The sequence below is a fragment of the Ricinus communis genome, chromosome 2, assembly GCF_019578655.1.
Source record: "Ricinus communis isolate WT05 ecotype wild-type chromosome 2, ASM1957865v1, whole genome shotgun sequence".
Lineage (NCBI taxonomy): Eukaryota > Viridiplantae > Streptophyta > Magnoliopsida > Malpighiales > Euphorbiaceae > Ricinus > Ricinus communis.
In genome coordinates, this window is record NC_063257.1 from 401,888 (window position 1) to 419,548 (window position 17,661).

General features: G+C 34.6%; 5 protein-coding genes across 6 annotated transcripts; 2 read left to right on the plus strand and 3 right to left on the minus strand.

Annotated features, from left to right (window-relative positions):
- Positions 1 to 307: 307 nt before the first annotated feature.
- Positions 308 to 2,998, minus strand: LOC8273637 (protein canopy-1). The gene is made up of 9 exons (XM_002510655.4): positions 2,687 to 2,998; positions 2,450 to 2,476; positions 2,283 to 2,362; positions 2,113 to 2,185; positions 1,785 to 1,842; positions 1,516 to 1,567; positions 1,347 to 1,371; positions 1,152 to 1,243; positions 308 to 645 (listed from the first exon to the last, which is right to left on the minus strand). The coding sequence occupies exons 1-9, from the start codon at positions 2,789 to 2,791 to the stop codon at positions 594 to 596; spliced, it is 564 nt and encodes a 187-aa protein (XP_002510701.1). The 5' UTR covers positions 2,792 to 2,998; the 3' UTR covers positions 308 to 593.
- Positions 2,999 to 5,943: 2,945 nt separating this feature from the next.
- On the plus strand, positions 5,944 to 8,816 carry LOC8273636 (F-box/kelch-repeat protein At5g42350). The gene is made up of 2 exons (XM_002510654.4): positions 5,944 to 6,513; positions 6,759 to 8,816. The coding sequence occupies exon 2, from the start codon at positions 6,825 to 6,827 to the stop codon at positions 8,574 to 8,576; it is 1,752 nt and encodes a 583-aa protein (XP_002510700.2). The 5' UTR covers positions 5,944 to 6,513; positions 6,759 to 6,824; the 3' UTR covers positions 8,577 to 8,816.
- A 574-nt stretch (positions 8,817 to 9,390) lies between these two features.
- LOC8273635 (U-box domain-containing protein 44) lies at positions 9,391 to 13,625 on the minus strand. The gene is made up of 4 exons (XM_002510653.4): positions 13,169 to 13,625; positions 12,158 to 12,728; positions 11,756 to 12,065; positions 9,391 to 11,329 (listed from the first exon to the last, which is right to left on the minus strand). The coding sequence occupies exons 2-4, from the start codon at positions 12,710 to 12,712 to the stop codon at positions 9,753 to 9,755; spliced, it is 2,442 nt and encodes an 813-aa protein (XP_002510699.2). The 5' UTR covers positions 12,713 to 12,728; positions 13,169 to 13,625; the 3' UTR covers positions 9,391 to 9,752.
- A 497-nt stretch (positions 13,626 to 14,122) lies between these two features.
- On the minus strand, positions 14,123 to 15,862 carry LOC8273634 (uncharacterized protein At5g43822). Its single transcript, XM_002510652.4, has 6 exons — positions 15,728 to 15,862; positions 15,505 to 15,623; positions 15,246 to 15,428; positions 14,992 to 15,048; positions 14,737 to 14,801; positions 14,123 to 14,617 (listed from the first exon to the last, which is right to left on the minus strand). The coding sequence occupies exons 1-6, from the start codon at positions 15,857 to 15,859 to the stop codon at positions 14,574 to 14,576; spliced, it is 600 nt and encodes a 199-aa protein (XP_002510698.2). The 5' UTR covers positions 15,860 to 15,862; the 3' UTR covers positions 14,123 to 14,573.
- Positions 15,863 to 16,035: 173 nt separating this feature from the next.
- LOC8273633 (coiled-coil domain-containing protein 115) lies at positions 16,036 to 17,578 on the plus strand. Of its 2 annotated transcripts, none has more exons than XM_002510651.4 (6): positions 16,036 to 16,223; positions 16,380 to 16,497; positions 16,601 to 16,708; positions 16,810 to 16,856; positions 17,054 to 17,141; positions 17,221 to 17,578. In XM_002510651.4, the coding sequence occupies exons 1-6, from the start codon at positions 16,038 to 16,040 to the stop codon at positions 17,313 to 17,315; spliced, it is 642 nt and encodes a 213-aa protein (XP_002510697.2). In that variant the 5' UTR covers positions 16,036 to 16,037; the 3' UTR covers positions 17,316 to 17,578. The 2 variants fall into 2 exon arrangements, with proteins under 2 accessions (XP_002510697.2, XP_015574658.2); XM_015719172.3 differs by having other exon boundaries at positions 16,813 to 16,856.
- Positions 17,579 to 17,661: the final 83 nt, after the last annotated feature.

The following is a 17,661-nucleotide window of genomic DNA, read 5'->3' on the forward strand; positions in this document are numbered from 1 at the left end:
ATTCTTGTTTCAATTGCCGCTAATGTTCTGCTTATTGGATCATAATGTCTCATTTAGCTATGGATAAGCAGACCTTTTCTTGTTATAGAACAAGTCTGAGAGCTTTGAGCAACGATATCAACCAGCATCCTGTCTGATACTCTTTTCTTCTTGGAGAACGTGTATGTCGATACACTGGCAATTTCCCCTTCTGTGCGAAAGGAGATTTGAAACTAGTAATTAAAACCTGAAATTTAGGTCTTAGGTTCACATTATCGTCTTTGAGAGAAATAGGTTAATGATAACAGTGACGGGTACACCTATGAGATAGAGAAAGTATCATTGGAAATATGCCAGTCAAACAGCCGTAATTCTTGACAAACAAAAAGCAATCAGATAACAAAATAAAGGTGTTAGTATTCTTCCATCACCACATGACTATCATTGACTAGCTTAAACTTAGTAACAAACCAGAACATGATGGACACTTGTGCATAGATACAAAATTTGTGGGTTCACATAAACAAGACTACAAGCTTTACTATGGAAGTCTTTTTTCCCCCATTACAAGTTTAATGTGGCTCGCACCATCTCTTTTCTTCGACACGGGTGGGTCAGAGTTCTCCATCTGCTTCGTCATCATCCTCATTCACCTGATGAGAACCGCTGCAAATAGATAGAAAGTCCATGTTAGGTAAGAAACCAGCAGTACAATAACTCACACCTCAATTGCCAACTGTAAAAAAATTAGTTGTTTAGAAAAGAATACAACTTCGTCTGAACAAAGTTTTAAACTAGATACTAAGACGACATATATTTTCCTGATTTCTAACTGCTGTATGTGCCCAGCCATAATGTTGTTTTAGTGTTGAAACCTGTGATTTTTTGTTGAGAGCAGAGAATATATAATTATCACATAATGATGCTTGCAATTTTTGATTTCGTGCTTCTAGTGTTTTTCTTTTATTAATGTTTCATATTTTTACAACTCTAACCCCACGATAAGAATGAGTCTTCCAAGTTAGGTTAGAAAGCCTCATACTTTGATACGCCTTTAAAGCTAAGGCCGCCACTGTCAACAAAAACTTTTATGATCATCTATCTCAAGCACCTTACAAGGCAGTTAGAACTACATTTGCTAATAATTAAACTGATGTATTGCGTAAGATTACCTTGAGTGGGTGCAGTGGTTGCTCAAATCTTCGCAGAGAACCTTGCTCACACCTCCTACTTTAACAGAACCCTTCTTTATCAATTCTGCCAACTGCAATTTAAATTGATGTTATAAGTATTTAAGTGTTAGCTTTTTAAGTACAAATAAAAGGCCTTTGAACCTAGAAATTCTTAATCAGGATAAAAGAACTCACCTCGTCCTCAGTTTCCTCCAGTAACCTGTCCCATAAAAACACACGGGTCAAACTTAACGAGTTAGATTTTAGTGGCTTTAACACCTTTAGAACAGAAAGAAAATTTACAAAACAAGTACATTTCACAATGAAGAAAAAGAACAGGGGTGAGAACCATATACAATCTCACCTTCCACAATAAGATGATAGTGCTTTTGAAAATGCTCGAGCTTCTTGCTTATCTATCAAAAACAGAAATTGAAAATTGGTTAAAACATTAATAGTAGAAAGAAAACTTCTATTCATAATAAACATGCTGACTTGAGCAAATAAGTTAAAATCACAGCAAAACAAATGTCAGGAGCCCATTATCAACTACCATAGTGGAAGTAGATAAACAAGCATTTAAATAAAAGAGGAGATGGTTAAGAGCAACTATTAGAAGAAAATAGTACGTACTAGTTGTAAGATTGTCCCAGTTATCCACTTTAACCCATGAGCTTCTAGTTGAATCTACCTGCAAAAATGAAAATGAACGAGCAGGCACAAGAATATTTAGACAGAATGTCACATTTGATAGCAAGGAGATGGATACTACCGAGGCTCCATCAAATTGGAGCATGTCTGCTACTTAAGGTGCTAACCACCATGTAACAATCTCTACAAATATCTTAAACGCAGCTCTAATTCCAGTAACACCACAAACTAATAGAGATAAACTTTTAAAACATGTTGAGACTCTGATATGAAATAAAAGTAAGTGAAACTAATTGAAACCAAAAATTACCTTTTGAAGAGTATAATCTTGCATCTTATCACAAAGCCCATCCAAGAGTTCAACAACTCTCAGCTCACTAACTCTGCTTGAGACATTTAGACAATTATAACAACATTACACATTGTCAAGAAAGAAATGTACTTTATAAGACACACTGAAAGGAAAAAGCGAAGCATTACCTGTAATCGATCACCTTTCCTTCACGCTGACCTTTAGAATTCAATCGATTTCTCATATCCAAATGATTCCTTGGTTTTTCCTATAAGTTATTTGGGAAGAGTACCAAATCATCACAGATAATTCGCCAACTCGAAAGTAAATAAATCAATAAGACATAAGACCTTACATTAGAAAGGCCGTGCTCTAACTCATCCTGCAAGGCATTTTCCGCTGCAATTATTAAAATTGAACTAATAAGCTGTAAACAGTACTATTTTTCTTCATTATTTTCCGTTAAGAATATAGTACTAAATTACGGATCACGTATAGAAAACGGGTGAAAAAAAAAAGACAAATGAAAGATCTGAAGTTGTGATCAGATGGAGTAAAGATTAATTTCAGATCAAAGGCGATGATGAGTTACCGCAACGGCATAACAAGCAGAGCACTTATCGTCGACGCTTGAAAAAACTGTCACTGTCAAGACGGCTAATAATAGGGTCACCATCGCCACCACTATCTTCGCCATTTTCTTCTTCTTCTTCTTCGTCTCTTCTTTACTCTCGTCTTTTTGCCAAACACTCTACTTTGCCTTATTACGTAGCTCGGCCCACGATCTCTAATGGACCTGTCTGTAAAAGCGGCTTGAACTTTGGGATGAGATCAATTTCGAATTAGAATCGATGCCCAGTGGGATTTTAATTACTGTTTTTTTTTTTTTGTTTAATCATCGGAGTCTGGCTGGTTTTGGATATATACAATAAATTAGTTTTCTTTTTACGTATTTTTGAAGTTGATAAAAATATGTCGATGTTTATTTTTAGTGGATAAAGAACATAGAAATACGAGCTCAAAATTTTTTGAGAAATTTAAAATGATGAATTTTCATTTTTTTAAACTAAGTTAATAGTTATTTTCTTATTTTAAAATTAATTTTATTAGCTTATAAATTAAATGACGTAATTTCTAAAATTAAATGACTTTTCACTCAATTTATACTTTTTTAAATTTTAAACAAATGACATTCTAATTTTTATTTGTAAGAATATAATGAAATCACTCCAAATTAACTGAAAATACATATATTCATGATAATTAAATATTTAAAAATATATTTTAAACATGCTTAGCAATTTCAATAGATATTCCAGTCGAATAGTGAATGGTTCTCTCCAAAAGAATTAAAGCCTATTGAAATAATTTAATTTAAAAATAAATAATTATATTTTAAAAAATTATTATGATTAATTATTTTTATCTCTATTTTTTCACTATTTAATATGGTCACTAATAGTTATTTGTTTCTTTTGATTTATTTATTTTTATTGTAATTTATTGAATGTTTGATTTTTTTTTTTATTGAGGCTGATTGAATGTCTTTTAAATTATTGTCGTGAAGAATTTGTCGAATCAATTATAGAAAATAAAATTTAGATTTAAGATTTAATTTAACTTGAAAAATTAATTTTATGGTTGATATTATTATTGAAAATTGGTATATTTTTAGTTCTTCCTAATTCTTAAAATACTATATTGATTAAAATACATAAAAAATTATTTTAATATCATGAAATGTATCGACCTATTCATATGAAATTTTTAAATAAATTTTATTTATTTTGTTTAACTATAATTAATTTTATATAAGTTTAATTATACAGAATAATAAATTAATTTTCACTCAAATTAAAATATATAATCAACTTTAAACAATTAGTTTTTCTATTGACTTAAATCTCTGTATAAAAAAAATATTAGGGTGGCAGCACCAACTCCAAAGTGGTTGAATTCTTTAAATTTGTATTGCCGTTTTGCTTTTATAATTTTGGAAGAAATTGTGACTTAAACTAATGCCAAATAAAAACAACATAAGATACACAAAACTGATTTAATTTTGTACTACAGTTACAGTGGACCGTCGACGACAGGTATGCAACTTTCCGATTCCAAATTGATAAATTAATAGAGTCCAAAGTGCACAGCACAGCAGCTTCGTTTTCCAAGTCATGATGCATTAATACGAGAGGTCTTTTATTAATTCATTTCACCTATCCATTGCCACATGCATTACCACTGTCATCATCGTCATTAAGGACACGTCATACCAGCATTATTACAGTGGGCCACGCCGAATGTTATCACGTATTCACATATATTCTACTGTTTCGCATCAAATTAAATTTCTTTATTTATTATATAACTAATTTCTTTTATTAATCTGTTCTAAGCCGTAGTTCATTTTTATTAATTATTAATCTAGTAAATAACTGTTAAATAATAAAAATATTAATTATATATTTATTTTACTTTAAAATTATAAACAATTTAATCAAATTATTTAACAGCAGACGCGTGTAATTTTCCAACAAGGTATAAATATTATGAACAGTCAAGAAGCACTTTGTGGAAAGGGGAACAGGGAAGATGGGAAGTAGGTGATAACATAATCATCTAAATTGACCAGTCATGGGGTCCACAGTCTAACTACCCATTGCCGCCACTTTCTTTGGCGACCATTTCGGTCTCTCACGGCCTATTATAATTCATGGGGTTTTGCCTTATTTAGTCCTAGTTGACTATTTCAAGATAATTGAAATCCAGTTAAATTTTATTTTTATTTATAATAAAATTTAATATTAAAATTTATATATATTGATTTTTGAAATATAATTTTTTTAATATGTGTATTATTTTGGATATATAAATTTTATAAATTTTTTATTAATTTATTAATTAATAAGTTAATTTTTTAATTAGACAATCACCCTAATTTTAACAAATAACATATTACTAATAAATTAATTTTTTAACTAAAAAAATATTATTCTAAAATATAGTATATTAATTATATTTTAATATTTCATTATCTTATAAATTAATTTTCTCATTAGATGATAATTTTAATTATAAAAATAATATTTTTAAATATTATATTCACTAATAAATTAATTTTTAATTATACTGTAATTTATAATTTTAAAAAATAATAATATTAATTATATTGATAGTATTAATTTATATAATATTAGATTTAATAAATAAATATTTTAAAAATAATTTATTGATAGTATTAATTTAAAAATAATGTTAATACTAATGTAATAATTTATTTAAAACAGTCAGTTTATTATTATTTCTAAAATTATTTAAATTGATATTAAAAATTAAATAATTAATTAAATTATATTTATAAATTTAATTTTATAATTAAAATAATAATAATAATTGTAAAATGTATGAATAAATAACTAGTTATATTAAATATGATTGTACTATTTTTTATATATATTTTATATTAATTATTATTAATAGAATATTAAAGTTTATATGAGTTATTATAAGTGTTATATTTATTTGGTATTTTATAAAAAGTTAACTACATAATAAATAGAAAGAATCAGTCCAAGTTTAATTTACTAATAGCACCAAAAAGAGAGGAAACTAATTTTTAAATATTTTTGGTGTAAATCAGTTATTTAGTATGGGCCATACTTTTTAGTACTACATAATATATATTATCAAATTATTATTAATTATTAATTATTAATTAAATTATTTTCATCTCTGATCCTTTTTTCTTTTATATTTCCTTTTCAGATTAATTGCACTTCATAAACTAAAGACATTATACTCGAATACAAATATTATAATTTCTCATTTATTCAATTAAAATAGTTTATTCGGTTATGAAAGTTTTCAATTATTTTAATTTTAATATTTTCATAAAATCGCGGTGATTTACGACACCGTTGAGTTACCTAACAATTGCCTGGAGCCCCACATTTTCTGAAAAGCCACAAATAAAACACGTCCTCCTCGAAGTCCGGGCTTTCCTGATCAGACGGTCCTGATGAAACCTTCACCACGATAACATTGGACGGCGCATCATATAATCTTAATATCAGTAGAAAAACAAAAACAAAAACAAAAACAAAAACAAAAGAGAAAGAGAGAATGACGAATGGGTCCCTTTACTTATATAATACTAATAAGAAAGGAGAGGAGAGGAGGGGTGTCGCTTTATAGCCTTGTTTTTTTTAATTATATTTTCTTCTTCTTCTTTACCAACTCCCATCCCAGTGTTCACCACTCACCAACCTAACCCAGTGCACTAATTTTCTTTTTATTAAATTAATATTTTACTCCTTCCAAATCTCATCTCAGATTGGAAATTCTTCACTTCTCATTATACTCAGATTTGGTTTCTACATTTTGGATTTTGTGGCTAATTTCTTTCCAAATCTGAGCTCTGTAAGTTCTTCTTTCATGATCTCTCTCTATCTCTCATTCTTGAATGTGCTTTTCTTGATTACCTGTTTCAGCACTCGTTTTATTTTTTTGTAATGAAAAAAAAAAAATCTATTTCTAAAGGAAGCTCCTTTATTTAATATCGAACTGCCAGGGATCTCCTATTTTAAAAATCATAGCTTTCTATTATTGTTTTTCTTCTGTGCTGATGCTAGGATTTTGATGTTGCTTTACTGTTGAACTAACAGGATAGAATGTCACTCTGGGAATGGTGTTCTTGAGATGCTTAGGGTCTATAATCAGTACTAAATAGAATGTTTTCTGAGAGATTAAGTGGGGAGGCATCATCTCTTAACAGGGATTTTGAGGCTTTGAGTGTGTCACAGCGCCTTGTTAGAAGTGTTAGCCAGAAATTGAGGAAAAAAAACAATAGATGTGAAGGAGAGGATGAGGATAATTCTGTAAAGGGTATTTCCGTCAGATGTCTTAGTTTATATGGAAGAGGTGGAGGTTGTAAAGTGGGGGCTGATACCGGCGAGGAATATGGAGATCCAAGTAGTAGGAGAAGATCATCTAGTGCTAGCGAAGAAGGAAAGGGATATAAGCCAATATGTGGAACTGAGGAATCAGGAGTTGATTGCTTTTCACATGGGGTTAGAGAAATGTTTTGGAAGAAAAATAACAGAAAAGATTTTGAACTTGAAGATTCCGTTCAAAATAGCAGGTTGCATATCTTTCTTCCAGATGATATATTGGAATTGTGTTTGGTGAGACTCCCATTGATCAGTCTCATGAATGCCCGACTTGTATGCAAGAAATGGAGATGCTTGACAACCACTCCTCGGTTCTTGCAGATGAGACAAGAGGGTTTGTATCAGAATCCGTGGCTGTTTCTGTTTGGGGCTGTTAAAGATGGTTTTTGTTCTGGAGAGATACATGCATTGGATGTATCTCAAGACCACTGGCATAGGATTGATTCTGATATTCTAAGAGGAAGGTTCATGTTCTCTGTTGCCAGCATTCAGGAGGATATTTATATTGTTGGAGGTTGTTCTAGCTTGACACATTTTGGGAGGGTGGATAGGAGCTCATGCAAGACGCACAAAGGGGTTCTGGTGTTTAGCCCTTTAACTAAATCTTGGCGTAAGGTTGCTTCCATGAGATATGCTAGATCAATGCCTATTTTGGGAATATCTGAAGTCAGCTCTGATTTTTCAATTGGTCATAATCATCAGCATCGGCATGAGAGGCGTTTTCCCAGGTCTCGAATTGGTGGGGTGTCAGATGTTTATGAAGATCCTCACCGGCTTTCTCTGAGACGTCACTACAGAAATGCTATTGATGAAAATGAGGCTTCATCATTGCACAGCAGAAAGTCGTACAAGTTCATCAGACAAAAAAGTGACCAGTCAAATGCTAAGGGTTGTAAAAGGTTTGTATTGATTGCTGTTGGAGGTCTTGGATCTTGGGATGAGCCCTTGGATTCTGGAGAAATTTATGATCCCGTATCAAATAAATGGACAGAAATCCAGAAGCTATCTATAGATTTTGGGGTGGTATGTTCTGGGGTCATATGTAATGGGATTTTTTATGTTTATTCTGAGACAGACAAGCTCATGGGATATGATATAGAAAGGGGCTTCTGGGTGGCAATTCAAACGTTTTCATTCCCTCCCCGTGTTCACGAGTATTACCCTAAACTTGTATCTTGTAATAGTCGATTGTTCATGCTTTCAGTCTCCTGGTGTGAAGGGGATGGTCAAATAGGGCAGAGAAACAAGGCTGTTAGGAAATTGTGGGAGCTAGATCTTATGTATCTGACCTGGACCGAAGTGTCAGTACATCCTGATGCCCCAATGGACTGGAATGCTGCATTTGTTGCAGATAAGAACCTTATATTCGGGGTGGAAATGTTCAAAATATTTGGCCAAGTGTTGGACTTCCTGACTGTATGTTATGTGTCGGACACGGGGACAAATTGGAGTCATATTTCGAGGAATCACATGACTCATGAATTGGATGCTTCTTCTTGCATTACTAAATCATTGGCTGTATTACATCTGTGAAGTCCACGGTGAAAACTCTGATTTGTGCAGCAAGCTACATTTATCTATTAACATGAGGAGATTTTGGGCATAGATTGTCAGTTCAAAGTTCATATTGAATTCTTTGAACATAATCAGTTTGCACCTGGGCGATTTCGTCCCTTTATTTTCTTCTCTGCTGTTCATAAACTGATCCTGTCTTCCTGATCTTGCTTATGTCAAATTTCATTGAATAATGAATTCATCTATTTGTTTATTCAATTTGATTTTGACTGTTGATGGCTGGAAATGGGAAGAGGTTGCTGATACATACAGACTACAGAAAAATAGCTTATAAATGCTTCTTTGTGTTGCACAAGGCAGACTGTTTTTCATGTAAATAAGATAAGAAGAGATGCTATTTATTCACAATTAATCCGGTCTCAACCTGTGCGCTCACTTCTCAGTATCCTTGTTACTTTAGAATCCCTTGTTTTTTTTTCTCCTTTTCTTTTGGGGTCACATCTTCTTTTATCATGTTATGGCTTTGCTTCAAAGTTAGAAATGAAAATGGGCATTGCTTCGTCAGTGCCAATTTGTCACATTCATTTCATGGATAGACTATTGATCGTGCCTTGTGTACTTTTCGGGCTGCTGGTAACTTCACTGTCCAATGTCCATAGCATCTGTCTGAATTCAATTTTAGTGATCTAACCAAAATATTCTATTTCCTTTTAAGTGCCAGCTGCAAAAACCTATAAATTCTCACTAACATAATATCAGAACCCTAGATACAATATTGGGAATACAAAAAAATTTCTGGGCAAATTGGGGCAGCACTACACGAGGCATCAACTGAAAATAAGAGATCTCAATTACATTTCTATTTGATATTTGTCTTCCAGAAAGTATAAATGACTAAAACAACGAACCTTAAGAGGAAAACAAGAGTCCCAATTATTAATGCAGGATGCTGAAGAGCATCATAAGAACCAATACCCACTCTCTATGCAAAAGTACAATATATGCAGCAATGAGAAAGAAATGGAGGTTACAGAAAAGAGAATCATTAACAACAAATGAACAAAATCTGTTATACACTATATCTACCTATTTTGCAAACCATGCCATAAAATGGACCCAAAATCGCAGAGGACGAAGGATGAATTACATACATGTCTTGCATTGATCACTTCATGCGCAGATGCTGGGAGAGGCCTATCCCATGTTTGCAAAGATACCAGAGAAATTTGGTATCTTATCAACATGTTTAAGGGCACGCTCAGCTATCTGCCTTGTTCGATAGTCGGCATGCTGGAAGGCATCAACAAGTGCAGTACTTACATTTGGATCTCCGGAAACTTCATATGCTATATCATCAGTCCGCAAGAGCCTCTCAACAGCCCAAACAGCCCTCCTCCTTAGGTTCTCTGTCCGTTTCTCAAGTAACACATCAAGTATAGGTTTGACCCCCTCTTCTTCACACAACACCATGACCCCCTGTTCAATATCAACACCATCATCCAACAAAGTCGATATTGCTGCCAGGGCTGCCTCAACTACTTTCTCATTTGTGTGGTCTAAAAGTGCAACCAGTTTCTCAACAGCCTGCCCTTCCAAAAGACAAAAAGTATCTCTTAATGAACATGTTCCTCGATGGAGCCGGCACAATCCAGTTATGACAGGTGGTTTACTAAAACAAGGAAAGACTGAAGCACAAAATCCAGGTGGGGAAAAATGAGGAAGTTTTGTCAAGTTTTTGGACTCTTGAGACAAGTTCTCTAACGCCATGGCAGAAACCATTTGCACATTGTCAAGTCCATTGGACTGGAGCAGTTCAATGAACAAAGCAGCCAGATTGTTCTCACGGCAGAATGCAATGGCATCGGGCTCTTCAGCCAAAACAAATGTAGCCCTTGCAAGAACTCGTACAAGACCCTCTAGAAAAGGTGTTACAAAGCGTGTACCCCTAATCTCCCCTTGACGGATCTTTACTACTCTAGAGAAGATTACCTGAAATGCCCCTTCATCTAGCATCTGCCGTGTAAGGCCCAAGTCTCTCTCTGGGAGTTCAGCTAATAGGCCAATAGCAGTTGCCTGCTCTTTTGTAATTCCTATGTTTTCTGATATGACATTAATTAGGCTGCCAAGCTGGCCAGCTGTGCCACGGAGGGCATTAGCTAGTTCCTGGCCCATATGCGGAGATAGGTTCTGAAGAAGTTCTATGGAAGCAACACGCAAGTCCTTCTGTGGGGCCTCAATAAACTGAACTAAACTGGTAGTGGCACCCGAGCTTTTAATGGCAGCAACAACGTTCAGAACAGTAGAAGGTGAATTAGTCAGACCAACAAGAACCTGCAGAAGTTTGCACTCAATAGCTGGACCAGTGTTGCTAATAAGATGAAGTAGGTTATGTACTATATCTTCTGAGACTAGAGTCTGATGGTCAGCCCCAACCGAAACTGAATCAAATTCATAGTCTGAGTTCACAACATTAGCCAGGATCGTTGCTGAGACTTCCTTCAGACGCATAGGAAGCTGGTTACTGCCAACTTTGAATAGGTCCTCAACAAGAGGAGGAAGAATTCCTGCTTCAATCAACACCTTGGCACTTGGCTCATAAGATGAAATTTGGTTCAAAGCTTTCAAAGCAGCTTCTCTTGACTTTGTGTTACCACTCCTCATAATATCAATTAGAGACGAACCGATAGTTCTAGCCACATGAACTTTCACATCATTGTTCAAAACCAGTTCACCGAGGTATGACGCCATGACCAATTTGGTTTCTGGTGGACCTGCAGTATCAGAATTCTGGTTATTTGACCAGATCCGAGGGACAAGTTATACCATTTAAGCATACAAATTAAAAATACACTAGGAAACAAAATCAAGGAGTAGAATACAAGCACACAAGAACAATGCCAATATTAAGAAGATCCTCCTTTTTTCCCTTCTCTACATTGAGATGCAAGGAATTCACAAAGAAAAAGAAGGCCCCATAGCTTTAGCTCAAGTACTAAAACTGAGAGAGGGGTGGGGTATAGACAACATATTGACTGACACATAATTAGAATATAATTAAGCATATGAATGCATAACTTGTCTTCTGCATCACAAAAGTGAAAATATGAGTTCGCGAACAATTGAATAGAAAGGATTATCACAAAGTCTTTTACATAAAATCAATAAAAGCATAAAAATGTTGAGGTAAGCAGAGGGACCTTCGAGGAGTTGATTCAGAAGAGGCTGCAATCTACCATTTTCAGCCATCTGCCTCACATTGTTCTCACACTTCTCCAGATTTTCAAGTGTTTTCTCAGCCATTTCAACAGTTATAATATTTTCTGATTTGCTGCTTGTCATTCCAACCAGAATGAGAATTGCTCCATTGATTGAACCAATCTTTTCACATAAGGCTTCAGATTTTGAGAGCTCATGCAATAACGACACAGCTTCCTCCCTCTCTTTGGATTGCTCATGAGACAAGAACTTAACTACAGTACGCACAATGTCACCCTCAGCCAATATTGCCTGCAATCAAAGTCGATTCAGATGAAAAAACAAAGTCGCCTACAATAATGCATGGATTAAGTTACATGCAATATCAGCAAACCTGGAACAACCTTATTATCGGCATCTTCCTCTACAACAGTTTGAAGTGTTTCCAGAGCTTTACACCGAACTCTACGGCTGCTACTCTTCAACACGTCAACGATCATAGGTATCAATTCAGCATTGCGCACAACATGCTTATTTGATCGGCTTTTTTGGCAGATATACTGGACATACTTCAAAGACTGAAGAACCTCATTTTCCGGACTGGTCAGATTTAATGACCTCCGAGCCATATCCAGCTGAACAGCTTCATTCCTAGCAGTCCACTCTTCAATGGTGTTCCGCAAAGCTATGCTAGGGTTTAGTTCTGCAGTTTTTAATTCTTTTTGAGTCAAAGGGCAAACCAATTTTCTGCCACTCTCCCTGCATTCTCTAAACCACCTTTCTATTGCTTCTCGTTCAAAAGTTTGCCCATTTTCTAAGGTCACAGGATCACGCATGACTTGTTTTGTTAAAGGACAAACAAATGCATCATAAATAGGTTCTATATGAAATCTCTCAAAATGATAACTGTCCTCTGACTGGCTGCCGGGGTCATAACTTGAATCCCAGGACTCTGCCATGATTTAAATAAAACACCTGCAACAAAATATAACATAAGAGCAGTATCAAAACCAAAGGAAACAAGCTTCACTTTCCAGTGCACATGGGTTCCAAATTTAGTTGGATACCAATCTAAAGTTCAAAATTTTGCAATTGTTATGATCATTGGACCTTGGCTAGCACTAAAGAAATTACAAAAGAAAACACAAGAAAGGATTAATCAGATGAGCAAAAGCTATTAAATTACAGATAGATTAGTGAAACTACTTGATCTACTCAAATTCAAACTAGTGTTTCCCAATTGGCACACTGCTTCTGGATAACGAAGCACGTATCCTTGAAAATTTGAATTTACATCCAAAGCACATATTAGGCAATAGAAAGCATTCACCCATCTAAAAAGAACCTTCTTTTAAGCAACATACATAAAAACCAATTAAAAATAAAAGAAATTTGAAAGAAAACCAAAACCATACCTATCCGTCAGTTATCAGAGAAGTCCTTAAAATGAAAGATGCAGTCCCTCCAAAAGGAAAACCCTAAGATGATTCCACATAGAATTCTTTGAAAAGATTAACAAATAAAAGCAATTCCTTTGCCATCTATCAATTAGGAGCTTAGACCCAGCTATCTTTCTATCTCGATTACGGATCCTTTTTTTATTAAAAAAAAAAAAAAGAAAAACTTATTTAGACTTGGAAAGGGAGAGGAAGAAAGAAAAAGAAAAGAGAAAAGTTCTGTTATTTTTCTTTCCTTTTTTTTTTTTTGGTGTGTTTGAATAGTAGAAGAAAGCAACAATGGGAACCAAACAAGAAAGTAGTAAAAATTATTATGTATAATGAATAAATATAGTAGTAGAAGTAGCAGTAATAGTAGAAGAAGAAAAGAAGAGCAGAGGGTTGACCATACCAATCAAAGGAACAGTCATTGTCTTATTTAAGTGTCTAAAACTCAAAAGAAAAGAATGGGATTATAATATGTTTGTTTTAAGTGTCATAATTTCTACTGCTGGGTAAAAATAGTGGGAACAGGGAATCCCCCCCAACACCCCCCCCCCCCCCCCCGACAGCTTGTCTTCAACTCACCATCTCCCTTCAAACCCTGTCTTAGCCCAACAAATCTAATCAACTCTCGCGCGAAAATTATACACTGTCGTTTCACCCACATTCATGCAAACCTTGCCAATTCTAGCATCGAACTTTTTATTCTCTGATTGATAAAAAAACTTCTATTCTATGCGTACTGGGTTAAAAATGACTACATTTGGGTTATGGGCTGCTAAGCCCTTACTGGGTTTTTTTAGCTTCGTTGTCCTTTTCTTTAAAAATTATTAATGACAGTGAGTTTGGGCTGTAGAAGAATCTTGGAGACGCCTGCTTCCATTATTATTATGCTGAGAATTCTCGATTGCCATTTTATGTGCAGTGGCATTAGCAACTTACGGATGTTTAACATTTCATTAATTAGGAAGAGATTCTGCAGGAGAATCAGCTTACAATGACAATACAGGAGAATAAATCAGCTCAATTTCATCGACTATCAAAAGACTTGAAATTCACTCTGCACCACAGGAATCATATACATGCTGCTGTTGTATGAATAAATTGGAGAGACGAGTTGGTTAATCCATGACCCTGTAAATATTGCGTCCCTTTTCTCTTTTCTTTTTCATTTTTCCTCTGGGGAGCATTGAGAACATTGCCACTTCTGAAAATCTTTTCTGGGCTTAGATAAATCTCCCAACAAATGCAATTCTTCAAGCAGCCAAGCAGGTACACTCCTTCACATTGCTGGCATAACCTCCACAGGACCAAGACTCTTGCAGTTGCACACAGCTATCAAGTGCCCAGCATGTAAGAGCTTTCTCAATAGGCACAGAAATTAACATATCTCTTCAGCAAAGATGATATCGAAGATGAATTGCACTGCATTGGAGAATCAACCACTAGTTATAATAAGGTATCAAATGGCAATAGACATTGCTAAATACTAGATAATTAAGTTCAGGTCAGTAAAACCATCAGGGAAGCAAAAGCATTATTACCTTCCTCTCTGGGGATATTAGGCTGATCTACCAAGAGTTGCTGGAGTGCAGCTAGATCACTTGAACTGCAATGCAGTCCGACACACGTCATTAGTCTCTTAACATTGACTGCATAATATGGCAAATTTGCAACTACAATTGACTATAATTCAAACAAACCCACAAACGACAGAATTTTCACACGGACACTAAACAATACAAAGAAAAAAAAAGAAGCCATTTTAAGGTAAAAGGAGGTTTATCTTATGTTTTTACCTGGGCTTCAAGACGAGCGCCGGAAGTGCTGAAACCAGAGATGATTTAAGAAGATACCTGCAAGAAGATTTATATCAGTAAATAATTTCTGAATAATATAGTTCTACTAAATGTCATTACAGATGGCAGTAAATGCATATACAGTTACCTGAGTATTAACAAAAAAAAAGTTTTCAAGCCATTAACACAAAATATATGTACTCCTGATTATAACAAACAGAAAAAACAAATGGAAAGCTATAAAATATCCGTACTCTGAGCGATGCATATCACGAAGAATCATAAGTCCGTCCAAGCAATCAGCGAGACACGGCTTGATACCAACTCGCTGCTGTAATTGTTTTGCAGTCAGATGATTAGAACCACCCCCTTGAACTAACTGCTTACCATCCCTATGCATCCTCTCAAGAATCATAACAATACCCTGAAACTCGTCCCTGTAAGAGTTATTCCAAGATTAGATTCTTTCTTCGACTGATTAAATTTAAAAATGAAAAAGGACAGAAATTTTACAGTGTCTTATTTATGGAAATCAATATGGTCTGTAAAGACTCCATTTGCTTTCTCATCACAACATCTGCTATGCCCCCAACACAATTCAAGCTCCCGTAATTGTTAGACTCTCTGATCATCTTTTTTTTTTTAAAGACAAAATGTTCTTCGTTTCAGTTATTGTAATGAATAAAATCCAAGGAATAATTGAAGAATAGTATGAATAGAGAAAAGAAATTGAGACCTGTAACCTGTCGATAATTGAAGAAGCGTTTCTAAATTGAGAAACTAAACGGGATTGAAAATTATCCCATTTCTCCATTTCTTCTTTGACCTTTCTAAATCTCTGCTGATACTTTTTCACTGTTGATTCCATCTCTAAAACCCTAATTACAGTTTCAAGAATATATCTCTATCCGACAACACGGCAGCGTTTCTTAAGCACTGTATGTCAAAGTAACAACGAAAATTACATTAACACCCTCAAAAGAAAATTAGAATAATATTAACAGCCATTGTTCACTTGAGATCCCAAAAATCTGTGCTACGCTTCAATGGAAGAGGAAAAAAAAGAAGTTGGGTTTGAAATTGGAACAGAGAAGCTAAAACTTGAAGAAGAAGAAGAAGAAGAAGATAAACAACAAGAAGAACAAGACATAGATGATAACGTTTTGCAATTTTTGGATTCGGTAGACAGTTACTTGACTCTATTTGATTCTTTATCTTCTACTCTTCGCCAGGTATAAGCCTTCTTCATATTCTGCTATTTATTTGATTACAATTGATGCAATGTTCAATCACTTGAAATGGCATAAAGTTAGATTTCCTTTTTTTCTTTTTTCCTTAAGCAAAAGTTTGAATTTTTATCAATTGGTTTGATCAAAATAATATACAAGGGATGGCTGGAATTGGCAAGTGCTAGACATTCAATGGGGGCTTCACGCCTTAATAGCTCATTGTTAGACCTTAAATCCCATCCTGCTTCTACATCATTGCAACTAACAAAACATCATGGTAATCTCTCTTCTTTTCTGTGTTTCTTTCCTTTTTCCTTTCGGGTTTTGGGTACACATAGCTGAGTGCTAACGTACTTTTTCTTTGCTTTGACATATATAAGAGGGAGAACCCCAGTTTATCTTGCGGAAGTGGTTATCATTGGGTGATTGTGATGAGCAAAATACCAATGATGATTTGCTGGAGAAATCCGGCACTCCCCAGCTTTCGGGTATTCCTTAATTCATGGAAAGTTATTGTTTTTTAGCTTCAGAAGGTTGATTTTAGTCTCTGTTTCTGATGGTCACTTGCTGTTTTCAATTTGATTTGAAGAAGAGGAAACCTCTCCAAAGCAAGCTTCGAGTAAGGCTGATGACAAAGTAAGTTTTCAAAAATTTCTCTTTTTATTGGGAAGGAGATTGTATCATGTTGTTCGAGTTTACCATATAGGTGCTCCAAGCTTTTACTTTTTTCTGAAGCAATTGCAAACTAAAACTGCAATAAGGAAAATTTCCAGGATTTATAGATTACAGTCCAAGAAATGTGTTTAACCAATGAATTAAATTCTTTCTGGTAGGTTCAAAAGGAACGATCAAGATCACTATCTGTGTTTGGAACTTTAGTTTCACCAAAGCTTCGAGCTGCTCAACTATCATTTGAAACAGGTGCAAATCTAAAGCATAATGCTCATGAGAACATCCAATATGGCTTGCAGCCTATTCTAAAATTTCTATTGTTATGCAGCTCTGGAGACGGCTGTAGAAATAGCAAACATGCGTTCAGCAATGCTGTCCGCCTTTGATCGAGTCCACGAAGAACTGAATGCACCAAAGACATAAAGACAGATTATGTTTCTTCAGCCATGTGAGACCCTCGATCCGTTGAAGGTTATAGCACTGCTGAGATGGTGTCTGAATAACTTTTAACTCTATTAGAGAAAATTTCATTTCCCTGGGTTTTTAAAAGTAGGCCAAACACAAAAGGGAAAATGCAATCTCGCTTCTCTTGTTTAATTTCCTATATTTTTCTCTTGCATCATTTGGCTACTATAAATATTAAGCGTCAACTTAGTTAATATACTATTTGGACGGTGTTATTGTTAGAAGGTTAGATTGGTATAACAGAAATGAATCCATTGAGAAGCAAAACTCCATCCCCCTTTCTCATTTCTGCCGTAAAATGGAG